General features: G+C 53.2%; 1 protein-coding gene across 1 annotated transcript; it reads right to left on the bottom strand.

The window, feature by feature from the left end:
• Window positions 1-876: 876 nt before the first annotated feature.
• Window positions 877-18,632, bottom strand: CCND3 (cyclin D3). The gene is made up of 5 exons (XM_009569811.2): window positions 18,331-18,632; window positions 16,174-16,389; window positions 7,408-7,567; window positions 6,674-6,816; window positions 877-2,659 (listed from the first exon to the last, which is right to left on the bottom strand). The coding sequence occupies exons 1-5, from the start codon at window positions 18,526-18,528 to the stop codon at window positions 2,498-2,500; spliced, it is 879 nt and encodes a 292-aa protein (XP_009568106.2). The 5' UTR covers window positions 18,529-18,632; the 3' UTR covers window positions 877-2,497.
• Window positions 18,633-26,994: the final 8,362 nt, after the last annotated feature.

Below are 26,994 nucleotides of genomic sequence, written 5' to 3'. Positions count from 1 at the left end.
GCTGGTGGAGCCCCAGGGCCACTGGCCACCAAGGCCACATGCCTGGTGTGCTCGCAGCAACCCTCCCAGGCACACGTGCCACCTCTGCTGGCAAACCCAACAGGGTTTTTCCTGCTGTGTCCCATAAGGTGCTGTGCTTACCCTGGGGAACCGCTGATGGGAACACTGTGATGCTGTGAGGTTTGGAAGGGTCTGGCCTTGCTTCTGAAGCCAGCGCACTGTCCTGCGGGTGCAGCACACAGAGAAGAGCCGCAGCCGTGTCCTTCGGCAGCTGGTTGTCCTTGGACAGCTTCCTCCCAACTTCCCTTCTGAGAGTTGGCACCTTCTGTGACGGCAGCGGGAGCAGAAGCCACGTGCAGTGGAGCAGCACACAAAGCCCAGCTGGTTACACGCTGCAGCACCTTTTCCTTCGCTTCCTGATTGTTAGCTCACGTCTTTAAAGAAGCCAGAAGCCGATGAGCTTGAAAGACAGCCTGTGCTCACACAGTGCATTCTGCACTCTCACCGCTCATCTTCCAAGCTGCCGGGGCTGTAAAGTCACTGCCTCCTCCCCAGCAGCAGCTCTGCACGAAGGTGTTCTGTTCCACGTTTATCCATCACCATCCAGGAGCGGCTCCAGGGCCCCCAGTAAGCGCATGTCCCTCAGTTGCTGCAGCATCTTCCATCTGCCTCTCCCCGGGGCAGAGCTAGTGGTGTCCTGCCTGTCTGCTCCCTGTTTCTCCCTGCACTGGGAAATGTGTGTCTGGAGCCTCTGGGAGCAGCCGGATGGGATCCTCCAGCTAGCTCCCAGCCTGGAGCGATCGGGGCAGAGGCAGGAACTCTGCGAGGGCACCAACACAGAGCAGATGGCAAAGGGAAACCCCTGAGGCGCTCAAACTTGTTTAAAACACTTTATTGCAACATTATATGGTCCTCTGATTCTCCCAGCAGCGGGACTCTCGCATGTGAACACCAAACCAGTTTACTCTTAAATTAAAACTCCATTTATATATATATAAAAAAAAAAAGTTTTCTTTTAGCACAGACGGGCCCTGCGCTCCCCCAGCCCTCCCGCTAGCAGGAGGCGGTGGCGAATGGCTCTTCCAGACAAGTCAGGCTGGTGGAAGAGCAGCAGCCCCATCCTTTTCCACCGGATAAGGCTTTTGTCTCTAGTGGCACCAAAAAAGGCAGGGCTCTCCCTCCTTCTCCACATCCCCTGCGGGAGCACAGCAGCCACAGATCCACATTTCCCAAGGTCACTGAGCAGCAGCTTTCTGCCTCCCGACCCTGCCGAGTCTCTCTGGTTTCTCTTGGTTAATACAATTCCACTATTTAATGGGGTTTTTCTTTTTCCCTCTTAGAAAAGCAGCATTATTATTATTTTTTTTTTTTTAAACACCTTCTATAAAAACTAAACAGACAGGATCAACAACAACAACAATACAAAAAATGCAATCGCTTTTTCAAGTGCGCAGCAAGTTTTCCACCCAATGAGGAGACGCCTGGGACCCACATGGATATAGATGCAACGCAGCCCCCTCCTGGATGTGATCCAAGATCCCTGCCTTGGAGGAGCGAAGATGCATTTCAGACTATAGCAGCACATTCAAATGTATTTCTTATCATCTAGGCTGATCTCTAAGCTACCTGAAAAACCAACCAGCTTCCAAGTGAGAGTCTCCCATGGCCCAGGGAGTAGGGAAGGGAATAAAGGGTGAAGGCACTCTTTTGGAAAGAGGAGACCAGAGTCCTGCAAAGACTGCAAAGTCTCCTCCCTCCGCATTTCCCAGCAGTTAACAATAAATTCAGCAGCCTCAGTGGGGCAGCGGAAAGCCAAGGAGATCACGCTCCAACCTCGCTCAGGAGGCTGCTCCTCTGCTGTCCATGCAGATGGGGAACACATCCCCCAAGCAAGCCCCAAACCCACAATTCCCTAATCTTAACGGCAACAAGAAACAAGCCACGCGTTTCCCCTCTGAGCAGAAGCAGCCTCGCGGGAGCCACAGCGATCCGGCACGAAGCAATTGGGAGCGAAGGGCTCCCTTCTAGACAATCGCTTGTGTCCCATGAGCCTGCAGCACCCCGGCCCAGGGAGGGAGGTTTGGGGGTTCTCAAGGATTTTGGTCTCGTAGGCCAGCGTAAGAGGCTCGCTCTCCATGATTGAAGGCCAACACAGGGCTGGAAGTCATCACGGTGAACGCTCCTGAGGAGGCGATGAACAGCCGGGCTTTGAGGAACATGAACTGAGAAACATTTTACAACTTCATTTTAGGTCCTGCTCCCTCCCCAGCTATTCCTGTGCCCTGCCACCACGAAAAAACGGTCGCTTCACCCCAGCCACCTGCAGAAGCGGATGAGCAGCGTCGAGCTCTGACAGACCGGCACGGATCAAATCCTCAGCGGGCGTCAGCTGGAGGGCGGCTGATGGATGGGTAGGTGGGATGCAGCGATGTTTCGGTGTCCAGGGCGAGGTGCTGGCACGGCGGGGCTGGGCGGCTCTCGGGGAAGGGAAGGATGATCACAGGTCGATGTCCGTGACGTCTGTGGGTGTGCTGGTGGGCTGGCTGGCCGGGTAAGCAGCAGTCTTGGCGGTGCTGTATTCCGGTTGGGTTTGGGATGCCTGTTTTAGGCTCTCTGCTAAGGTGGCCTCAATCTGCTCCTGACAGGCTTTCAAGCAGTCCTGTGGGAGAGGGAGCGAGACAAGAGGCCTCAGTTCTCTGCTGCGTGGAGGTGGGAGCCTTATAAATAGCTCTGAGCAGCTGCTGGGCTCCATCTCTGGCCCCTGGAGCATCTGAACACCCAAGACAAAGAAGCCTTTCTCCAACAAGAGGCATCTCCAGCTTCCCTGTGCTTTAGGCCCCTCCCCAGGAGAAGCCCCACGTTCTGGTTGTCTTCTCCCCACCTCCCTAACTCGATGAGGTCTCAAGGAATAGACATTGTGTCCCCAGTGTGTGATGCCACCGTCGCAGCGGTCAGCTGCCACCCAAGCTCTGTGCAGACTGCTGTTGACCTTTACAACCAAGACTTCCCAGACCCACAGGTGGTGGCCAGCTTGTAGCACCATAGGTGCAAAGTGGACCTTGGAGCCCTGCCTGCCTCCTCCAAGAGCTCAGCCCTGCATCACCCACCTGCTACAGCGGAGCTGCGTGCGGCTCTCCTCCCTCCCTGCCCATGTCTGAGCCAGGGCTGCGTGAATCTCTGCTGGGTGCCAGAGTGCTTCGGGGATCTGGACACAACCCTCCAACACCCAACATGGAATCATTAAGGTTGGAAAAGACCTCCAAGCTCATCCAGTCCAATCATCAGCCCAACAACACCATCCCTGCTAAACCACGTCCCAAACTGCCACAGCCACACACTTTTTGAAGCCCTCCAGGGATGGAGACTCCCCCACTGCCCTGGACAGCCTCTGCCAGGGCTTCACCACTCTGTCAGTAAAGAAATTGTTCCTAATGTCCAATCTAAACCTCCCCTGGTGCAACTTGAGGCCATTTCCTCTCATCTCATCTGCTTGGGAGCACAGCCCAGCATCCACCTCGCCACAACCTCCTTTCCAGGAGCCACAGAGACTGATAAGGTCTCCCCTCAGCCTCCTCTTCTCCAGGCTAGACAGCCCCAGGACCCTCAGCCGCTCCCAAAACCCCTGGGCTCCAAACCCTTCCTCAGCTCTGTTCCCTTCTCCAGATGCTCTCCAGCCCTTCAAGGTCTTTCTTGCACTGAGGGGCCCAGAAGTGATGACAGGATTCAAGGTGAGGCCTCACCAGCGCTGAATATAGGGGCACAAATCCCTTCCCCGCTCCTGCTGGACACCCCATGGCTGATCCAAGCCAGGACGCTGGTGGCCTTCTTGGCCACCTGGGCCACTGCTGGCTCCTGTTCAGCCACTGTCACCCAGCAACCCCACATCCTTTTCCAGCAGGCAGCTTTCCAGCCGCTCTTCCCCAAGCCTGGAGCTGCACGGGGTTGTCGTGTCCCAGGTTCAGAACGCAGCACCTGGCCTTGTTGAACCTCATACAATCGGCCTCGGCCATCGATCCAACAGCCACTCCAGCCCCACACACTCGATACAGGTTTGTTATGAGAACGATGCTGCAGCCACGCAGCTTCTTGGAGGGATTTCCCCCTTCCTGCTCTCCCCGGGGGGAGCCCCGTGTGACTCCCCAGGAAACCCAGGGCTGGGGAACCCACCAGCCCCACAGACAGGAAGGCGCAGGGGACAGTAAGGAGTGGTGTTATCATCTGTAATAAAAGCAAACCCCACTCCATTTTCTCCCACAAAAGCTGTGACTAGAGGAGGAAACTCCTCCACTTGGAAACCAGAGCACCACGATGCACTGAGAGCCACAGGAGGTATCTCCATCAGCTCCTACAGAGCATCTTGGCTCTCACCAAAGGGAAAGAGGTGACATGTCACACCTCGTAGCCAGAGCTGAGCTGGACGCTGTGGGCCATGCGCTCGCTGGATATTGTCACCCACCGAAATCTCTTACCAGGAATCTGCTGCCAGTTCTTAGAAACTGTCAGAGGATGTGGCGAGCGAAAATAGCAACGCCTACCTCCCCTTCCCCACGCCGCTTCCCGTCAGTGCAGCCTCCAGCCCGCCCGCCCGCAACCCCAGCCCGCTGCAGGGCCTCGAGCCACGGCCACCCCATCCCCAGGCTCTCCATCGGCGATCCGGGCAGAAACGCTAAAAGCCATCGTGGCCGTACGCAGCCGGGCTCTTTTGCTGTAGGTTTGCCCCAGTTTGCCTTCCCCGTAGGGGAGCTGAGCCGTGGGGCTCGGACACACAGTGGGTCTGGTCCTGCTCCATATGGGGTGAGGACTGGTCAAGGGCAGCTCCAAGGCTCAGCCAAGTGAGCCAGCCTCACCCCAACAGCACAGCTCCTGCCAGCCGTGGCACAGCCCTGCACCAGGGAGTCGTAGAATCACTAGACTGGAAAAGAGCTCGTGGATCATTGAGTCCAACCACTCATATCTGCCACTAAACCATGTCCCTGAGCACCTCATCCACCCGTCTTTTCAATCCTTCCAGGGATGGGGACTCCACCCCCTCCCTGGGCAGCCTCTGACAGTGCCCAATGACCCTTTCAGTGAAACATCTCTTCCTGATATCCATCCTGACCCTCCCCTGGCGGAGCTTGAGGCCATTCCCCCTTGTCCTGTCCCCTCACTGGGGAGAAGAGCCCAGCTCCCTCCTCTCTCCAACCTCCTTTCAGGCAGTTGTGGAGAGCAATAAGGTCTCCCCTCAGCCTCCTCCAGGATAAACAACCCCAGGTCCCTCAGCCGCTCCTCGTCAGACGTTCTCCAGCCCCTCACCAGCTTCGTTGCTCTTCTCTGGACACACTCCAGAACCTCAACATCCTTCTTGGAGTGAGGGGCCCAGAACCGAACACAGGATTCGAGGTGCAACCACCATAGTCCCCCTCATCCCCATGGACTCCCCGCAGGTCCAGCACTGTGGGAAGGGGACTGCTCCTCCAGCAGCGAACCAAAGGGGAAACTGAGTTACAGCCTAGGGATACTGTGAGGCCAGGTTCCAGGAGAAGCATCAACACCACCAACATGATGCTGGGTGCTTCCCGGGGGATGCCCACAATGGACCCGTCCCCAGGGCCTCCTTGTGCTCAAGGAGCCGCTGTGGTCCTGCCTAGTTTGCGCTGCCCCTCGCACCCAGGCAGGCTGTGGGGCAGAGAGATGCCCTCTCCAAGCTGAGGAGGAAAGGGAGCAGGCAGGAGTGTTTGGGGCTCCATTCTGGCTCTGCTCCCTTGGCACTGCCCTCCCTGCTTCCCACCTGTTCCCTCCGGCAGCCTCGACCCAGTGCAGGTTTCAGTCCCTGCCCCATTCACCGCAGCAGCTTGAGAGCAGCTGGCCACACCGATTCCCTCTTTAAAAAAAGGCTCCGGCAAACAAAACCAAATTCAAGCTGCACAAATAGATTGGGGACGCCCTCCCGCCCCATTCCCTCTCTGCCTGGACAAAGCCTGGGTGCAGCCTCCCACCCGCCGTGGCACCGGCACCTCTTCCAATTCCCGGCGCTGCTGTCAAGGGACTGTAACCGACCCCGCGCCCGCCTGCCGGCACCAGCGTGGGGGCAGGAGAAAAGATCAAAAGGGGCCCCTGGCAGGAGAAAGGCTCCCGATTGCTTCACTGAAGCAGGAGTGACTTGGAAACAGGGAGCCGGAGAGGTCCCCCCTCTCTATTCAAAGGGCAGAGGGAGGCAGGCAGATATCCCCACCACCATCCCCATGTCCCCACCACCATCCCCATGTCCCCACCCTCCCCAAACACTCCCTCCTGACCCCCTTCCCTCTGGGCTCCTGCAACCAGACACTGGTTGGGGTTAGCAGATGCCGAGCCCGGCTTCTCCCTCTGCCCCATCCCACCTTGACAACCCGATCCCGTCAACACCTGCCCGCGCAGGGAACAGACGCTCCCCTTTGTGCTGCTTTTCAAAGGCTCCTGAGCTCGTCCCACTCCACACGGGCAGCATTTGGAGGGCAGGAGCCAACTGCAGCCACGGGACTGACCGACGGTGCTGCGGTTAGAGATGCTCGCTCATCTCCAGGCATTTCTCAAGCTCAGCATCATTCCAAAGAGCCTAATTCCCTCCAAGAAGAATGGGAAGCAAAAAGAGGAAGGGTTTCCACTAGATCCAGCAGCAAAACTGCTTTGCTTTTCCCTCTGGAGCACTTACCACCTCCGTGCCAGTGATGCTGGCCAGCAGCTCCGTGATCGCCTCTCCGGTGAAATTGTTCACGGAGATCGTCAAGCCGTGGATCGCTGCTCCGATACTGCCTGTCGCAATCATGGATGGGGGGTACATGACGAAAGTGTAGTCTAAAGCCAGGACACAAGGAGCAAAAAGAAGCAGCTGTTAGCAAGGATGCGCACCCACGTTCTTGGGACTGTGATTTCCCTGGAAAACTAGGGGTCAGAGAGGGGTCTCTCCAGCTTAGCAGAGAGAAATGGGGGTGATGTAATGGGAAACAGGCTGAGCATCAGAGCAGCGATCTTCATGATGCTGTTTCTGTTGGTCTGTCTCACCAAGAGAAGCCCTGAAGATGAGGTTGCTCTACTGACTTTGAGCAAGGCTGATGAAAGCTTGGATTCAACCCTGCCTTCACCCTGGACATCCTCCCACAATCACTATCAGTGCAGCAAGAGGGGCTGCAAGGTGGCTTTGCTCTCTCCTAGCATCTTCCAAGCACTCCCTAAGAGCCCCCAGGACCGTTATCCCACATTGTCAAGGAGAGAAAACTTCACGGAGCAGCAAAACGCTCCTATTTGAATGAAGGCAGGTGTTCAGCCCCCAAGAAACCCAGGGCGTTGGAGCTCAGCCCCAGGTTGCCCAGCAAGCCCAGTTATCCCGCTTGCAGTGGGCAGCCAGTCCTTCCCAGGTCCCTGGCTTCAGTGGGATAAGGTACCCACCTGTGGCACACAGGGCGATAAAGGTCTGGGCGTGTTTCTTCACCAGTTCCATCTTGTCCTTAGGCAGCGGGAGGCGATGGAGGATGTGAAGCAAGAAATCGTTTGCCGTCACTGAGACTAGGTCCCATTTTAGCTTCTCCAAGACTAGAACTTCCCAGTCCTGCAGAGTCAGACAGAGAGGGAGCACGTTATTCAGCAGGTCCAGCCTTGACCTGTTGCAAAGCTGGGAGTAAAGATCAGAAAAGGAAGCGATAAATCCAATTTCTTCTTTCCAACATTGCTTTGCTTTGCAGGGCTGCTGCAAGAGCGCACAGGGGAAAAAACACAGTACGGAGCAGCAGGCACAGCATTCCCATATTCCTTTTGCTGTGAGGGTGGGGAGGCCCTGGAACAGGTTGCCCAGAGCAGTGGTGGCTGCCCCATCCCTGGAGATGCTCCAGGCCAGGTTGGATGGGGCTCAGAGCCCCTGATCCAGTGGGAGGTGTCCCTGCCCATGGCAGGGGGTGAAACACGTTGAGCTTTGAGGTCCCTTCCAGCCCAAACCATTCTACGATTCTCCCATCCCCAAAAGGAGAAGTCCTGGCTCCCAAGGAGCAATCGAGCTTGGAACTAAGGCCGTTACGACAAAGGGAACACAGCAGCTCACCTCTCTGCGTGCTCCTCGGAGCCGGGCGGTGCGTGGACTCCCCCCTGCAGCGGCTCCTTGGCCGCTCTGCAGTCAGCCCCTCTTGGAGCAAGGGAAGGTGGGGGAAACACAGCATCCAGGCAGCCCAAACTGCTGTAGATCTTCAGTCCCTGAAGAGCTCAGGGGCTGTGACCGAGCGCTGAGGTCCACAGCTCAACAAATACTGGGCACACAGCCCTATGGAGGAGGTCCCAGGCTGGGCACTAGCCTGTTGGCAGAACCTCCTCTAATCATTACGCCTCTTCTCTGCCAAGAGAACCTCCAGCCACGCTCAAAGCATCCCCAGCAGCTTCTCCAGGGGAAGAGGCACCGAGGAGCCATGCTGACAGCCACCTCTCCCGCTGACATCCAAGCAACAGCTCACTGGTGCTTCCCAGTCAATGCCAGGTGGCTGCCAACATCTCCATGTTATGGGGCTCTCTGAGCATCTAGCAGAGATTTCTGGAACACCTTCCAGGAGACAGTCTCTGCGCAATCTGCGAGCTGAGGAACAGATGGCAGGAAGGAAGGGTACCTCCTGCGGGTTTCAACTGGAGCTCAGGCTGCTCCTCTCACCTGCTCAGCCTCTCACAGGCTCTTCCAGCTCCGGGCATCCATCCTAGCACCGACAAGGGAATCAAAGCACAGAGCAGCCAAGGACTTGGCAGTGTCATCACTCTGCAAGTCCAAGTGTCAATGAGTGGTACCAAAGGGCTCACCCAGCAGAATGTAAGCAAGGAGAGTGCCATGATGAGAATCTACCACTCCTTCATTCAGTTAGAATCACGGAATCATTAAGGTTGGAAAAGACCTCCAAACTCATCCAGCCCAACCCCACCATGCCTGGTAAACCACATCACAAAAGGCTTAAACCACATCACAAAATTCTTAAGCTGCACACTTTTTGAACACATCCAGGGATGGAGACTCCCAGAACCCCTGGGCTCCAGACCCTTCCTCAGCTCCATTCCCTTCTCGTGATGCTCTCCAGCCTCTCAATGTCCTTCTTGGAGTGAGGGGCCCAAAACTGAACCCAGGAGTGGCCTCACCAGTGCCAAGTTCAGAGGTTGATCCCTTCCCTGCTCCTGCTGGCCACCTCATGGCTGATCCAAGTCAGGATGCTGTTGGCCTCCCTGGCTCCTGTTCTGTGCTCTGCCATCATCATCAAGGGCTCCATGATTTAGAGCTGGATCAGACTCAAGAGGCCACACATGGACTGGTCTCACTGGACTGAGCGGCTTTGATGTTATGTCCGGGTACGACCATCTCATCATCAGAGCAGGAAAGGCAAGAGTTTGTGTCTTCCCAGGATCGTTTCCCTTCCCATCGCAGCAGAAATGTCACGAGCAGCCCACACGCAGTTGCCCAAGCCTCTCTACCGATCCCAATTCCCCCATATCCCACACCACAAAGAAGATCTCTGGCTCCCAGGTTCTCTCAGCCTCTGGACCAGCAGCAAAGCTGGCTTTGCAAACAGGGATCAGCATTCCAGACAGGCTGAAGATGCCTCCATGTCCTCCCCCTGCTCGTAGTGGGTGACAGATGTGCTGGGAAAGGAAAACACCCCACAGGAGCTCAAAAGCTGCAGATTTGGAAGGAGCTGAATTGGATTTAGAGTGGATATCTTCCTTTCAGGGCGTAGTCCTACCCGGCAGAACATCTATTCTTTTTCCAAGGAGTCTAGGATTACAAGGTCAATGCTGCCCACAGACGTGCCAAAGGGCTGCCAGAACAGATGGGTTTGAAGAAGTGAGATTTTTTTCATAAAGGCAGATCTTCATTTTTTTTTTTTCTCTCTTTTTGTTGTTTTTTTTTCTTTTTCAACCCCCTTACACAACAAGACCAGTTTGGAGTTGCTTAAATGAGCAGCGTTGCTCAACCTGCTCCAAACCCCCCACGAGGCCAAATACACCATTTACCATCACACAGCCTGAGCTCTTCCAACCCAAAAGCAGTGCTCTGCTGGCGCACGGTCGCTCCTCTCCCACACTTGCCAGCTTGCCAATCTTTCTATATTTTTAAGCCAAATTTATAGGATAAATTCAAGAAGAAACCTAGCAATGAGCTCCAGAGCCTGAGGATCGCAGCACAGGTCACCGAGGGTGACTGGTTCAGTGACGGGGGATTAGAACAGAGGTTTGAGATTCAGTTTGGTGCTGACTGATGGTTAAATGGAGCAACACAGCAAAGTGACACAAGAAAGAGCCGCTGGAGATGGAGAGCTGTGTGTGTTGTCCCTACCTGCTGCTTGTCTGGAGCTCCCCAAGGGCAGCAGGCTGGGAAAGCCGGCTGTTTGCTCATCCATGAGCCCAGGTTCTTGGAAAAAGACACAGAGCATGGCTGGCACCTTGGGTAGCTGCTGCCTGGAGGGCGAGAGGCCAAGGCAGCTCCAACCCAACCTCTCTATGCGAGCTGGGAACACGGCCCTTTTGTAGATGCAGGGAGAAGGTCAAAAAGAGGACTCGGAGACGGCTGCTCACAAGACAAACCCAAAATGGATCACTACACCCAAGAAGGGAGCTCCTGAGCACAGAGGAGACCCCAGCCTCGCATCACCTAGGATCTTGCTCCTTGCCTTTCCTCCCAGAGCTGCAAGCCAGCTCCTGGAAGTCACAGGAGGTATGTGATCTCCACCCTGCTGGGACAAGTTTTTGTCTTAAGAAGATCAAAGGTGCAGCTCAGCTCAGCTGCGAGACCTCACCTGGGACATGCTGACTCCTGCCGTGCCAGGACCGATCCAGGACAACAGCCTGTCTTTTGACAATGCATAAAAGCAGCTCTTTTCCAGCGACCACAGAGGTTCATAGTCTTCTTCAAAACCTCGTTGTTACAAAAGGGCTGATCCCCGAGCCGCAGCCGGCGCTCGGGATGCCAGCTGAAGGCACCAGGCGCCAAGGACTGTCACTGGCTCATGGATTTAGCTCAGGGAAGCCTCTCTCCTGCCAAACCACCCTGCTCCTCGCTTCTCTCCTGCTAACCCTGGGGACTTCCCGCTCTCAGAGCAGCATGTCAGAATCTCTGAATCACTTTATCTGTGGAAGAAGCAGAACAAAAGGCTGCAAGAGATAGGCAAGCAGGTTTGCGACAGCAGCACCGCTCAGTATAGCAAACATCCTTTTCCTGGCATTTTCTTTTGCACCTAATTGAATCAGGCTCTGCCTGGCTAATGAAAGAGAGGAAGAAAGTGGAAAATGTCCCTTTGTTCCTCCAGCTCGCAGAGCCCACCCTCCTCAGGGAAGGGCTGCAACCCACCGAGCATCCCATCGCTGCGAATGCATCAGATCCCCCTTCTGCAAGACCACCCCCCAGGGCAGAGCTCCCCACGCCCAGCCAGCATCCATGGGGTGGAAATCACTCGGAGCTGACCTCTGCAAGCTCGCTCCTGCCTGCGCCCCACAAAAGAGAAAGAAAAAAAGCAGTGACCACTTCCCACCACCTCCCCTGCTCTGCCAAGGTGGGCTCAGAGCACAGTCGCAGGCGGTAAAACAGCCTCAAGCCCCCGATTGCTGCCTCTGCGCTGAGCCAGACCCCAGTCACAAGCATGGAATTTTTTCCTCGATTTATAGCTCGGCAAATGCAGGCTGAGAGGTGACAGTCACATCAGCTTCTCTCCTTTATTATGCAGTGACAGTCACTCTATACGGCAACTCTACCCTCCACAACACCCACACAAGGAGCCTGCATAAACCTCTCCGGCGAAGCCGTGCCGGGAGCAGAGCCGAGCAGAGCCCAGCTCCTCTCTGCAGCAGCTCTGCCCGCAGGAGAAAAGGAAGTTGTGCTCGATTTTATCACTCTGGTTGATAGATTGCCATTATCACCGACTCAACAAGACGCTAGAGAAGCGGGAGAAGGCTGCACTCTCGTTGTGTTCACGAGCTGACTCAAAAGGAGGGTGGAAAGAGCTGCTGCTGTTGCCACTGGCCACCCACCCCACCCAGCAGCCGAGACGCAGCTACAGAAATGAGCAGCCACGAAAGTCCATTCGCAAAGAGGAAATCTGGGGCAAACGTTTCTTTCCATCCTCTGACCAGAGTTCAAACTGGATGGTGAGGGGAAAGGTGTCAACTTCACATCTATCTGATCCGTGCAACGAGAATGAGGGAAAACACTAAAGCACAAGCACGGCCGCGGGAGAGTCTACGTTCTATCAAATGAACGTCCCTTTCTCCTCAGCTCTTACGTCTTTCTCTTGAAAATTCTCTTGACTCCTCGTGAGGAGTCAAATTTCTCTTGATTCCTCACAACCTGCAGCCACCGCTGTTCCCTTCATTATCTGTTCGGTCCTGCTTAAGGTCTTTGCTAGGGAATACCTGGCAATTTGCAAACCAGACCTAAGGTCAAAGATCTCACAGGCAAGACAGCGTATGAGGGACAAACCAGGCAGATGAAGGTGACCTACAACTGCTCTCTCTGACCTTCAAGCAGCAGAACACCCTCTTGCATGGGCTAGAAAAGTCTTTATTAAAAGAAAAAAAGAAGACAAGAAAGGTAGGTTAGATAATGCCTCTGACGGAAATCCAACTTCCTCCAAATGGACAAGTCTCTCGTTGCATCATTTCCTTCTCCCTAGAATAACTTCATCAAGATTTTATTTCAAGTGCGTCCTTTCTAAACCGCTGAGCTGGTGCCAAGCATCCCCGCAAGAGAAGGAAGCAAACCTACTGGGAAAGCGAGCCAGCTTCCTCCAAAAGGCCAGGGAGGACACGCTGGAAGCTGAAATGGCACTGATCCATGAGAAGAAGCCAGGATGCACCATTGTCCAAACCTTGATGAAGAAGCTCCCCTTCCCCTCCCCACCCTCTTCCACTGCAAGATTGTGAAAGAGAAGTAACATTACCGCGATTAGGACAGAGGAGGGAAACAGCAGCTTGCTCTGGTTTTGTAATCAGGGTATTAACTCTTGTCAGGTCCCACAGTGAAGACCAAACCTTCGCGTATCTTCAGATGTTACATCCGCTCCCTCTTTACAGTGGAGAGCGATGGGGGACTGGAGTGGGACCCGCTCCAAATGGGGTTAAACACCTGCCGAAAGCCTTGTGGAAGGCAGGGAAAGACGACTACAATGACAGGCTACAGAGCATCTCCTGCCCAGACATCTGCAAACACCTCAGCACCTCTCCCTAAGGGCTGTGCGGGTTTGTGATGGCTTCTGCTCAGCCCTTGACAAGCACAGATTACCAGAAGTAAATCCCTCTACTGCCAAGTGCTCAAGGCCATCCTTGGAGGTATTCAAGGCCAGGTTGGATGAGGCTTTGAGGAACGTGATCCAGTGGAAGGTGTCCCTGCCCATGGCAGGGGGTGGTGGAACTGGATGGGCTTTAAGTTCTCTTCCAACCCAAACCATTCTATGATAACTAAGATCCTACTTGCTTGAAAAAGCTGTCTTTGGCTGTCTCAGGAAAGGAATTTTGGCCCCCAAAATGAAGCTATTCTTGTCCACCTCAATGACATATTGATTCCGGAGCGCAAGGATGAAAGAGCTCCACGCCAGCTGTCTGGTTGTGCCTCGCGTTGTGAGAGCATCCCAGGATCCTGGTGGAGAAAAAAAGTACCGGGAAGGAAAACTCCAAACCGAAATCTGCACAATGAGAAGGGAGCAAGAGGCGGCTGACAGCGCTCTCCTCTTCCATCTCCACCCCGATACTGCCAGGAGGATGGAGAAGGGAAGATTAATATTGTGGCACTGCTAAGCCACAGCTTCCTGCTGACAAACCTCCGGGGGGAAGAAATAAAATAGACTGGGAGTGAGGAGGCATTAGCTTTTGAGTGAAGAGTGAAGAACAGTCTCCAGGGATGGTGCACACGCTCAGCCCACATCTCCTAACCACGTCCCTTACCATGGAGCCTGCTGCAAACTCAAGATTCAACAGAAAGAAGCAAACCCTCACCAACAATAAATCAACAGATAAATCAGAATGAAATACAACCATGGGAGATCTAATTCCTCGTAGCCTAAGGTCCACGCTGCAGAAACCATAGAATGGTTTGGGTTAGAAGCGACCTTAAAGGCCACCCAGTTCCAACTCCCCTGCCATGGGCGGGGACACCTCCCACCAGATCAGGTTGTTGCGATGGTCTCCTCTGGTCCGTAGGGATGATATGGACATTAGGAAGAATTTCTCCACCATGAGAGTGGTGAGGCCCTGGCCCAGGTTGCCCAGGGAGGCTGTGGCTGCCCCATCCCTGGAGGTGTTCAAGGCCAGGTTGGATGGGGCTTGGAGCCCCTGAGCCAGTGGGAGGTGTCCCTGCCCATGGCAGGGGGTTGGAACTGGATGATTTTTAAGGTCCCTTCCAACCCAAACTATTCTACCATTCTATGATGACAGCAGGACTCCCTGTAGTGCCTGAATCAGAAAGAGAGAGAGAGGGGACCCATTGCAATAAGTTCAACTTCCTGCACCCCATATTCCTGTTGGACAGAGAATTTATCTTTCACTCTGAAGGGATGGAAAGCTGACACTGGCCCACAATGCACACTTTGATCAGCTTCACACTCCTGAGAACACAGAGAGGACCATCCTTGCTTTTGAAGTCCACCTGCCTACAAGATGACTGTGAGGCACCTTCTGCTCAGATTTGGGTCTCTTCTACAGCGACAACTTCTGCTGGTCCAGCAGAAAAGTGAATGCAAAGCGACTCCCATTCCCTCCAGCTAAAATTTAACCCCTCACTATCACATGGCCAAGAGGAACCCTCCCCATCCCAGGCTGGGATTAACTTCATGCGATGGCTTCCGGTCCTTGGAAGATCCCCACACTGGATGAGAAGATGCTCTGTAAGGATGAAGCTTTACGGCAAAGCAGGAGAGAGCCTTTGCACAGAGATTTTGTGGCAGCCCCTCGCAGCAGGATGCCGCAGCGCAACCACAGCTCAGCATCCCCAGAAGCAACGAGCAGTTGCTTCCTCTGTGCATTCCCATCCCTCACCGGTACTCATAGTAATGATCCACAGACTTCTTCCGTGGGCGCTACTTAAGACAACAACCACCCACAAATGACTACAGGGAGAGAGGTACGGAGGTGAGGGGATTTTCCCCAGCCTTCTCTGGCAACTTGGAAAAACCACGTTCATAATAAAGAGTTCCCCAGTTCACCAGAACCACCTTCCGACTCACACCTGAAAGTGTTGTGGGTTCACGTCCCACCCTGGGGACAAATCACGCTCCGATCATCTCACTCACCCCAACTCCCCCAAAAAATAAAGATATTTAATAAGGCGATGACTAACCCCGAGAAATTCTCGTAGACAAACCGTCTCCAGGGATGTTTGTTACTCGAAGTGAGGTGGCTGTTTCCTCCCAGGGGCTCTGATCTAACAGCACGGAAGGCCCTCAAGAAACGGGGTTCTCCAATTTCCTCCCCCATCGGCGAAGCTGAACTCAAGCGGATTGGATCTTTGCTTTGAACTTTTCTCAGACATGAAAATGCTTTGCCTTTCAAAGCCTACACAGCTTCTGCCTGTGTCACGGGACAGGCAAAGCAGCCCTGGTTGAATTCCGGGACACGGAGCAGGGCTTGAGCAGCAACAAGGTGCCACTCATTTCTATCACCCTGGCAGCAGCCTTGATGGCACAACCCAACTGGATCCCAGACCAGGGAAGCTCTCACTCATTTTGCTGCTTAACTTTTCACTTAAAGCTTCATTTTGCCTGCTGGTGTGGAAATGCATCTCTGATATCAAACCCCTTTGCAGCCAGGGTAAGATTGAGCTGCGTCCCCACCAGCTCCGTAGACAGGAGCCTTTGTTCTCCAGAGTGGACACTGGGGAGCAAACCAACTCCTGGGACTGAGCTCAGCCCCGGCAGCTCCACACTGGCCACGAGCACTTAAGGCACAAGGAACTTTATACCCTGGAAGTGACAAAACCGCTTCCTACAGCAGGGAACAAGAGTCCACCAGGATGGAAAGTTCTCCACCCACAGACACTGCACCCACCAGGACAGGGAGGTGAGAACGTTGGTTGGGGAACGCAGAAGGTGGTGAAGACATGGGAGGAGGAGATCAGGAGGAGACAGAGATGCAGGTATGCTGGGAAGTAGCAGAATGCAGGAGATAAAAGAGGTAGGGAGGGGGTGGAGGGCTCTTTGAGATAGGAGTGGTTACCAGGAGCTGCTGAGGTGTGATGGAGTTGTCTGTGTAAAAGCAGAGTTTCTCCACAGTCAAGGGCATGGTTTCTCGCAACTTGGAAGCCAGGAGCATGCAAACCGCTCCCAGAAGCTGCAGCTGATTTCTCCGTATGCGGACTGACGATAGGTAGCGATCCACGTAATTCATGGCCAAGGGGAAGACCTCTTCTTCACACTTCTGCTCCTCACAGACCTGACAAAACCCAATGAAAAAAAAAAAACAAAAAAACAAAATAAAAGGAAGTTTTAATCAGCACAGGGCTCCCCAGCTCCTGCCTGCACTGCAGCTTCAAAGCTTCTGATCCGGATGGTGTTTCACACTTATCTGCAGAGCTTTGAAGACATCTCGGTGCTAAGGAGTTAATGAGCTACAAGCCTGAAGCCTATGACTGCAATGGGATTACACCAGCAACAAGGTTGACCAATGCCTTAAGACTTCATCTTCCTACGGAGAGCTGCAGAACTCGTACCGAGCTAGAAAGAGTGCACAAAGAAGTTAAGGCCAAAATGGCTTTATTTAGCCCCTTTTTTCCTGCCCTCCCCACCAGTCATCTGTACAGCAAAGCTGCCATCCTCTGCTCTGTGGGGACCGGGGACCTCTGGAGAAAGCGAGCAATTCCAGAATATCTCCAACTGGAGACCTGATAGAGCAGAACCCACAGCTGCTTCTGGCAATTCCACCTTAAGTGGTCCAGAGACATGAGAAGAGGCAATGGCAGAGCCCAAATGAATGGTTGTCTGAAAGTTCTCCTCCCTCAGCCACGAACCGAACCGTGGAGCTCCGGATTTCAGTCCTCTGCTCTCATCTCTCAACCGTTATCAAAACACTTGGTCCTATTTAACCTCCTTCTTTCAATGCAACTGTAAAAAGAGCGAAGTTTCCCCTCCTAGAGCAGCAAAAGCCGTTCTCCTAGAGCAGCAACTGCTTCCCCTGCCCAAACCGCCCCAGCGCGGGGGACACCAACGCACGGGCACGAACAACTGCCAAGTGTCATCTGCTCCTGGACCGCCCGCAGGGCTGCAGGAACAGGCTCCAAAGCTGCCTGAATCCAACTCCCCTTCTCCGAGAGGGAATTGCAGAAACAGATCAATCATAGCAGGGAGAAAGGAACCCTCTAAAACGCAAGATGTTCATTATTTCTTTTGACAGAAGCAGGCAGCTCCTTGCAACAGCGGCCAGGCTCGATCCCAGCAGCATTTGTCCTTTGCAGAATCCGTTCTTTCTTTCTTTCTTGAGACCGTTCACCCTGTCCATCTCACAAAGAGGCCCAGGAGATTTCCCTCCCTGCACTGCATCCCACAAGAGAGTTGCATTCATTTTTAATTTAGGGAACTAAGCAGTGGTAATGTTATTTTCCCCCTTTACCCGTGTGTTTTCAGCCCCATCCAGGAAATGTTGGTGCCCACCAGCAGCTTTGGGGTGCAAAGGGGGGGGTCTGACAGCAGCAGTGTGGCACAGCACCGGGGTGGGCTACACACAGCCTTGCAGGTTGGGGGGCTCTGCTCCTCCTGCGTGGGGCAATCACATCTTCCAGCATAACCAGTGCCCCCAGTCCTTCCTCACCTGCCCCCAGGTTCTCCATGTGCAGCCGCCCAGGCACAAAGTGGAGACCCAACCCCCTGCGCATTGCAAACCCTGAGAGGGTCCGGGGTGGTTTGTCCCTTACTGCCATGCACGGGGGAACCTCAGAATCCCCCCCAGCGAGCACGGGTCGGCTGCTGCTGTCCTGAGCTTCCAGCCTGGCAGGAAGGGAGCAGGAGCGGGGAGGTTGGGCAAAGAAAAGCACAGGTGAGCGGGCGGGGAGCTGGAGAGGAGCAGGAGGGGAGCAGAAGAGGAGCAGGAGAGGAGCTGGGAGCATGGTGCTGGACAAGAGCTGGGAGCAGGGAGCTGGACAGGAGCTGGGAGCAGGGAGCTGGACAAGAGCTGGGAGCATGGAGATGGAGAGGAGCTGGGAGCATGGAGCTGGACAGGAGCTGGGAGCATGGAGATGGACAGGAGCTGGGAGCATGGAGATGGACAGGAACTGGAGCTCGACAAGGAGCAGGGAGCTGGAGCTCGACAAGGAGCAGGGAGCTGGAGCTGAGCAGGGAGCTGGAGCTGAAACAGGAGAGGAGGAAGCAGGGATTCCCGTACCTCCAGCATCCAGAAAGCCAGCATTTTCCGCATGTAAGGCTTGATCTCCTGCTGCACGCACTGGAAGTAGTAAGCGCGGGGACTGTAACGCTCCTCCTGGCTCAGCAGGTTCTGCAGCACCCGCCGGTCCCCGAGGAGCTGCGGGTCAGGCCCGGCGCGGGGCACACGGGGGACGGCTTCCATGCACAGCAGCTCCATGGGCGCGGGAAGGGCAGGGAACACGCCGGCCAGCACGGAGGGAAGCAGCCACCCCGCCGGCTCCGCTGCAGCCGCCGCGGGACGCCGGGAGCTGGCGGTGCTCCAAGGAGGGCGCGGCCTCTGCGCGGGTGGTGGGCGTGGCCTCAGCAACCTCCAGCCAATCCGCTGCAGGGATTTGCCGTAAACCACGCCCCCTTCGTGGGCGGGCCCGCCGGCCGCCCCGAGGAGCCCGCGGTGGGCGTGGCCAAGCCCTCCTCCAGCCAATCCGCTGCAGGGGCGCTCCGTAAGCCACGCCCCCCTCGGTGGGGGCGCGCCGGCGGGAAGGCCGCACGTGGAGCGGGCGCGGGGAGCTGCTGCCATGTTGCGGGGGGGGGGGGGGGCACCGACCCGCAGCCCCCGCTGGTCGCCCCGGCGGCCGCACGGCTTCCCCACAGCTCCCCTCTTGCTCCCGAGGGCCGCCCCTCGGTGCCCAAGCGGTGTCGAGCGCGCTGCAGGCCAGCCGGGCTGCAGAGGGGCCCCCAACGCAGCGAGCCTCCTGCCAACCCAATCGACAGACTTCCAAAAGCGATTTTATCAGTATTTAGTTCCCAGGGAAGCTGTGGCTGCCCCATCCCTGGAGGTGTTCAAGGCCAGGTTGGATGGGCCTTGGGCAGCCTGATCAGTGGGAAGTGTCCCTGCCCATGGCAGGGGGGTTGGAACTTTAAGGTCCCTTCCAACCCAAACTATTTAATGATTCTATTTTTCCTGTGTGTGTGTGTGTCTGTCTGACCGATGTCCTTCAAGGCTATGAAAATAATCAGCTGTGTGCATACTTGGAGCCAGCCCGCACAGAGCCTGCTGTCTTCCAGAAGTCGCCCTGGTGCAGCTCCGTGGGAGATAGCGCCCAGTGGCTGCAGAGATAAGGCTTTGTCAGGCTTGGCTGGCTTTTCAGAATAATTAACAATTGTTTGGAAATAGCTTTGCAAATTGTACACGGAATGGCTGCTTAACTCTAGGAATTTCAAGGTCCTTTTTCAGTCAGTTTGGACCGTCACTTGTGCAGCGAAGGGTTTGCTCAGGGCTGGTACCTGGGACCCAGCAGCAACCGGTTTCTGGTGTGGGAAGTTGAAGACAATTGTAGCCACGTTGCTCTCTGATGTTACCGGCTGCACAACCTGAGATGCTTTGACTTTGCTGTTGCCGAGGGGAAGGAGCAAGAAACCGTACAAAATGTACGGGGGATTCTCTCATTGGTAGAGGGAAAGGATTGCCTTAAATTGTGAACTAAAAGCTCCTCTCTCAGGTAAGAGAATGAGCTCAGGAGGTCCCTTTTTAATGGAAGTTCCCAACACACCAGCTGCAAAGGTCAGGCCCAGATGGGATGACCCGCCTTTATGAGCCCCTTTGTCCCTGGGATGGTGGTGCAATGTGGCATTTGCAGCAGCATTCGGCTCTAAATTTGTGTAATCATGAACGCAAGAGGTGGGAAATGCATTCCAGACCACCACCATCTGCTAGATTACATTGTTCCCTGTCCATTCCGACCGCCCTGCCCTCTGCAGTGAAGCACCTCAGCACTTCACACGCTGTAACTCTTGATATATTCCATTTTACAGCACAGGGAATCACACAGAAACAAGCCCAGATCCAACTCGCGGCAATAATCCATAGCTGCAATCCCGGGGAAAAAGCTGCTCACCTTCAGAAGGAAACGCAATGATAGAACTTGTAGAAATTAAGGAGTTTTGGGATGCGGGATCACACAAAAGGGACTCAGCTGGAAGACCTCTGACCAGTTCTGCTGGAGTTGTGTTGGTACATACACTTGTATGGATTTTTTGGCTAAGGAACAAAGAACTAGAGGAGTGACTGGCCACAATAGCTGCTCTCCCCACACAAGTCACTTCTGTGTGTGCAATTTTCACACATTCAGTCCCTTTTTTTTTTTGTATTTTCAGTCATCTAAAAAGAGTCTTTTAATGAAGAACAAACATCCGAAGTTAATAAGCGTAAGTAAAACAAGACTAAAGTCTTTGTTCTCCCGGGTCGGGATTTTTTTTTGTGTGTTGAAAATGAAAACCATAGAGGTTTAGAGGTTCCGAATGCTACTCATGACAGTGAACACAAAGGTCATGGACATAACATACATTTCACACGCCCGAATCCCACTTCTACACTTGTCCAGATGGCTTTCATTTTCTGTAAGGTACACGATACATTTTTAATGATGCCATTGGCCTTGATTTGTTGTGCTCGATGTCCCGAGAACACCAGCCAGCACCGGGACGCGGAACTGGAGGAAAGAAAGGAGGAGAGAATTCAATCAATCCCATCCCTGCCTTCAAATGAAAAAGAGGAATTTATGTAGGTGAGAGGAGATTCCCAAGTCCCTTTCCCAACTAACTTTCTTTCACCTAACAAATAAATCTTCAGCGGTATGGGTGAGAAATATTTGAAGAATCCACGGGAGAGGTTTCTGTGGCCCAGTCAGCTGGTTTTAATCCGGGATGACCCCCCTGCTCCCCTCCCCGACTCTCATTGTGAGCAGCATCGCATCCCCCATTTGTGCCGGGGAAGAAGAAGGCTCCGTATCCCATATTTTTCAGTAAAAATAGGCAGCAGCTATTTTCTTTAGCTGGGCAAAGGGAAACCACAGGGCTGGTCCTTCTGGTTTCTGGGCTGTGCCTTTTGAAATTGAAAGTTTCGGGCTTTTTCCCAGACTTTATGGGCTTTCTCCTGTTTGCCAGTGTCTGCCCGGTGGTTCTGACACAGCCTGGAGCTGGTGGCGACCGTGGGCCATGGGACGCAGAGGGGGAAAACACAGCCTGTTGCATAAGAGAGTGTTCCATCCAGATGATGACTTGGCAAAACCGATGCCTCTGCAAGCCACATTATCAGGCAAAGAAGGCAAATTACAGACTGCAGGCATCCTAAAAAGCCCATTGTGTGGGTGTGCGGAGGGAAAAAGAGAACATTCCAGGAAAACCAAATTTTGGTCACTGCTGTCCATAGATAGTCAGCTTCCTGGCTTTGGCAAGAGAGCACACGGCGATATTATAAAAGGAAATTCCTTTAGAGTAAAAACTCAAAACCTGATGGCCTCCAGACTTCCAGGATCCCGACCCAGCGATGTTATTCTTTGCTGAATCATAAAGGGAGCTCATTTTTTTGGTATGTTGATGATGAATTAAAAAGAGTGGCCAGCAGCTTTTAAAGGGGCAGTGGAGATGCAGGTCTGATGCCTCCAGGCAGCCGGTGTCACACGTGGGCTTGGATCGAGGCTAATGGCATGTAGTGAGATGGTCATTCAACAGGGACACATCCGTCAGGGCTTTGCGGTGGCGGTGGCCCTGAAGGCTGTCAACAAACAGGATCAGCACCTTTTCTGCACCGGTTTCTGTGTCTTCTGTTTTGTATCTACCTCCTGCCCAATTCTGATCTACCAAGAGCGAAGCCATCTCCTTCCTCTCTCATACTGCAACTACAGTGTCATCAGGGACATCAAAATGAAACTGCTTAACATACAAAAACGACTTGAAAACCAAATCCAATGAGCAAATAACACTATCATTTACTGTAGGAAATCCCCAAAATAACATGAAAAACAGGTACCATTTTGTGCATGGGTGAGAAAGAGTGAAGCCAGTATTTCACACTTTCTGGGTTGAGGATGTCCAGGCACCTCAATCATCTTCATCTGTTGCCTTTCACGCCCAGTTGTCCCTAAAACAGAGAGAGTTTATTCTCTATTTTTCTCAACTATTTCCAGCAGCAAATATATTTTCTCAACTATATTCTCAACTATTCCCAGCAGCAAAGAACAAGGGCTATGGCACGCAAGGGCTAGCAAAGCGCGCCCTGGCAGTTCGGTGTCACAGCCTGTGCTTGCTTTGGGAGGAGATGGCCCAGTTTATGGCCATCAAACTGCTGATCGAGACAAAGCAGCACTCACAAGCCGGGCTGGGGGCTGCCCAGCTTCATCTGCCGCCACGGCAGCAGCAGGGCAGGTCGCTGCGGGGCTGCAGAACATCAGCCCATCGCAGATGTTTGCTCTAGTGCCCATGAATTGGAGCCCGCAGGCACAGGGAGCTGAGGCAGCTTCTCCGCGCATTCAGTCATTCCCTGGTCCAGCGGGCAGGAGAGCTGAGGATTTCCTGGTCTCGGTCCCACGCTTAAACACAAGACTGCTGTCTCCCCCCCGTAGCTGTCTCTCTCTCTTCTTTCTCACATCTTACTCATTCTTAACTTCAAAAAACTCTGCTTTCGCTGAATTGAAGGGAAGTTTGGTTGAGTACAAGTTTAACATTTGACCCAGGGGACGTGTTTCCTAATATCTTTCCCATTACTGGCAACCACTGCATTCCCTTTCCTCTGACTTGGTCAGACTTTTGAGTATAACTAATTAGTTCAGAGTGATGTCATCTGAATACTGAATCTCAGCGATGCTTGGATATATCAAGTAATGAAATAGATGAGAATGCTGAAGAGGAAAGCTTGATGCTCTTCTCCCAAGTAACAAGTGACAGTATGAGAGGAAATGGCCTCAAGTTGCACCAGGGGAGGTTTACATTGGATATTCGGAACAATTTCTTTAATGAAAGGGTGGTAAAGCCCTGGCAGAGGCTGCCCAGGGCAGTGGGGGAGTCTCCATCCCTGGAAGGCTTCAGAAAGTGTGTGGCTGTGGCACTTTTTAGACATGGTTTAGCAGACACAGTGGTGCTGGGCTGGTGGTTGAACGGGATGAGCATAGAGTTCTTTTCCAACCTTAATGATTCCATGATCCTACGCTTCAAAAGTCAAAATATAGCTTTTTCCTTGAGTTAAATCCCCTTATTAGAGCAGCTTTTGGTACAGTTTGGACCAATTGTCTATTTAAACAAAAGTGTGACTGCTGAAACTGTCTGGGTTTACACGATATCCATGTCTTCTGTATCCGAGCATGGGATACGTGTCAACTCAATCATATGAGTTCCTCCACCAGGAGAGAAACAGTTGGATGTAGGAAGCCCTTCGCTTAGGTGGCTTCCAGAACAAAACAGAGAAGTGAGGAATGAATGGATGACGAGAGATAATCAAGCAATTCATTACAGCTTTTGGCAAATCATTTAGGAGAAAAATTCCAGGAGTGGCTATGGCTTTGGAGCATCTCCATTTCGGAGCAGCTGGGTCAGATTTGACTCTAGTGGAGCCAGTTGGCCTCAGCTGACAATTTGGGCCAGCAGAGATTGAAATGTAGTTTCACCTGACTTTGTATGAAAAGCATTAGGACAAGTCTGTCCTCATCTGTCGTTTGAGCAGCTGTTTTCTGCCTTAGTTCCCTTTTCCTAATGAAATCTAAAATTAGGTCACATTTTCATTGACTCAAACTCAGACCATGGTGAGCCATCCCCAGGTGAATGTTCCGTTTTGCTCCCAAATCAGGCATTTTAGAAACCAGCCAAATTCAGCTCGTAAAGATAGAAAGAAAGATCAGAGAAAAGAAACAAAAAAAAAGATCGCAAAGCTGAAACCAATCGATTTCAGAAAGCAAACTGGGCTTGGAAAGCCCCCAGTTGTGATATATTTAGGCCATTTCAGGGGATTATCTGTGGTCGCCAAGTATGCAAATTGGGCAAAAATACTGCCCTGAAATTTTACATATAGAACACCTCCTTTTTACAACACCCTTCCCTTGTCCAGCCTTCCTGCGTTTTCCTGCCCTGATCTTGTTGCCTCCGTCTTGCGTGCCCTGCTCGGTCGATCAGATGTTTTTGGGTTTTCCTAAGAATTTTTGCTCGGATGGTATTTTTCATTTGATGGGGCGAGCTCGGTACCTAGTGCCTGTTTGCCAAACTACCAGTCGGCGAGTCGGAGCCGGCTCTGGGTTTCTCAGCAGCGCAGGCAGAAAGGGAATTTGCTGTGGTTTTACTGGAGAAAGGATCTTAATCTCTGTTTGGCCAAATGGGGATGGAACCTGTAGAGATATCTGCCCACATCTGGACTACGAGAGTGGGGAGGCACTGGAATAGGTTTCCCAGAGAAGTTGTGGCTGCCCCATCCCTGGAGGTGTTCAAGGTCAGGTTGGATGGACCTTGGGCAGCCTGAGCCAGTGGGAGGTGTCCCTGCCCATGGCAGGGGGGTTGGAACTGGATGATCTTTAAGGTCCCTTCCAACCCAAACTATGCTATGATTCTAGGAGGATCATTCCCTTCACAGGGCAGAGGGGAATCCCATCAGGACAGGATGAAGGGTGGGCTTGGAGCGGGTGTGCTGCCAGAGCTGAAGTGGTAAAACTGTGGGATTCCAAGGTGTGAGCAACAGGCAGGCAGGAATCTCATCAGATGGGTCAAGTCTGTGCTAGATTTGATTCCCTGCAGGGAGAGAGGACTATGCGGTGTGTGTCCGCACATTTTTTGGGGTAGAAAGCAAACGATTGATGACCCACTGACTTCCCCCACTTGTGGTGCACCTGGGTCGCTCTTACCTTCCAGCACAGGCTGCAAGGGCTTTGAACTACAGGCAGACCTTGCAGGCGAGAAGCCTTTACTCTGAGCTCTCAGGCTGTGCTCGGTTCACCCTTGGTGTAACTGAAAGGAAACATCTTGTACCAACCCCACATCAGCCATGGTGCCTACAGAGCCAGTGGGCACCGAGCCGAGCTGCTCTCGTTGTGTCTGGGCATGGCAGACCCTCCTCTCCGACACCCCAGGGACCACCCCGAAGCCCATCATCTGGCCACATGAAGCCCAATACTTGCAAAGCACATGTGTCGTCCCCCCCCCGAGGCATCAAAATACGCTCATCCCTCCAGTTCAAACTGCAAAGCCAAGGAAGGAAAATTTTAAGCACCAAAAAAATCACAGCGATTAAGTACAGGTCAAGGGGAATGTCACAACCCTGTGTAATAAATGGAAATAAAATACACTCCACACAAAGCACAGCCACTGTCTGGAAATCCTGCAGCTTCAAAGACAATTCTCCTCCTCTGAGTATCAGACCATGCTCTCAGAACACATTTCTCTGAAGGCACAAATGTCACTGTGGTTGTCACAGCCTCTGTATATCCCGATAGATGCATAAAGAGACAATTCACTGCAATGCTAATATCCATAATAAAATACGGCCCCGTTTCTCCCAGCAGTTCTGGCAGCTCGATATTATCTGCATATGCTTCTGCATTCATGCCATCAATAATTATCGACATTAGCAACATGCTAATGAGATGCAGTCTGTGAATGCATGCACATCCTTGGGGAAGCAGTGTTCCCACTGTATTTAGGCACATCCCTGGTGCAGTGGTTCCTCACGCATTAACCATTCCTTCCAACACTAATCTACTGCTTTGCTTTTGCTCGGAGCCTTCCAGCACAAGAGTTGCTGCTCCTGCCTGTCCAGCCTGCCCTCTCCTAGGATCACAGCGGTGAAAAAGATGCTTCCTGAGGTATCCTTGAGAGTAGCCCTGCAGAGAAGGACCTGGGGTGCTGGTTGATGAGAAGCTGGACATGAGCCAGCAACGAGCGTTCGCAGCCCAGAAGACCAACTGTATCCTGGGCTGCATCCAGAGCAGCGTGGCCAGCAGGGAGGGAGGGGATTCTGCCCCTCTGTTCCTCTCTTGGGAGACCTCAACTGGAGGATTGTGTCCAGTTCTGGAATCCTCAACATAAGAAGGATATGGAGGTGTTGGAACGGGTCCAGAGGAGGCTACAAAGATGAGCCAAGGGCTGGAGCACCTCCCGTATGAGGACAGGCTAAGAGAGTTGGGGTTGTTCAGCCTGGAGAAGAGAAGGCTCCAAGGAGATCTTATAGTGACCTTCCAGTACCTGAAAGGGCTACAGGAAAGCTGGAGAGGGGCTGTTCACAAAGGCTGTGGGGATAGGACGAGGGGCAATGGGTATAAACTGGAGAGGGGCAGAGTTAGACTGGACGTTAGGAAGAATTTCTTCACCACGAGAGTGGTGAGACACTGGAACAGGTTGCCCAGGGAAGCTGTGGCTGCCCCATCCACCCCTGGAGATGTTCAAGGCCAGGTTGGATGGGCCTTGGAGCCCCTGATCCAGTGGGAGGTGTCCCTGCCCATGGCAGGGGTTGGAACTGGATGATCTTTAAGGTCCCTTCCGACCCAAACTATTCTATGATTCTATGATCCTAAGCTGGAATCAGGAGTAGTTTAAATGGCTGTATCCTATTCAGCTAGTCCTTCCAGAGAGCCAGGCTTCAGCCACCTCCACTAGACTTGCTGCCAAAGGCAAACGCACAGCGTACTGCGTGTGTGAGCAGAAACACCATCATTCGCACTCGCCTTCAAGAGCTTGAGCAGAAGGGAATCCGATCTGCAGTGCAATACCAGAGTCAGCCTCCTACCAGGATACTGTCTGAGGCAATTAAAACACAAACTTCCTTCCCACTGCGAACTGACAAACAAAGAGCTCCCTGCAATCAGGCATGAGTGCTTCTGAGTTTATTTTTGTAGCTCTTCAGCATTATTTATAAGGTGAGCTGGCAGACCAT

Source organism: Cuculus canorus, chromosome 24 (assembly GCF_017976375.1).
Source record: "Cuculus canorus isolate bCucCan1 chromosome 24, bCucCan1.pri, whole genome shotgun sequence".
NCBI classification, from domain to species: domain Eukaryota; kingdom Metazoa; phylum Chordata; class Aves; order Cuculiformes; family Cuculidae; genus Cuculus; species Cuculus canorus.
Note: the sequence above shows the minus strand (reverse complement) of the source record. Positions and strands in the feature narration are given on the sequence as shown.

What these genes read in the sequence shown, in the direction of transcription:
- CCND3 (XM_009569811.2), bottom strand. Translation starts at nt 18,528, where the DNA reads ATGGAGCTGCTGTGCATGGAAGCCGTCCCCCGTGTGCCCCGCGCCGGG. An exon ending in TGGCTTTCTGGATGCTGGAG is followed by an intron (nt 16,390 to 18,330) that starts GTACGGGAATCC and finishes GGGTTTTGTCAG; the next exon opens with GTCTGTGAGGAGCAGAAGTG. An exon ending in TATCGCCCTGTGTGCCACAG is followed by an intron (nt 6,817 to 7,407) that starts GTGGGTACCTTA and finishes TCCTGGCTTTAG; the next exon opens with ACTACACTTTCGTCATGTAC.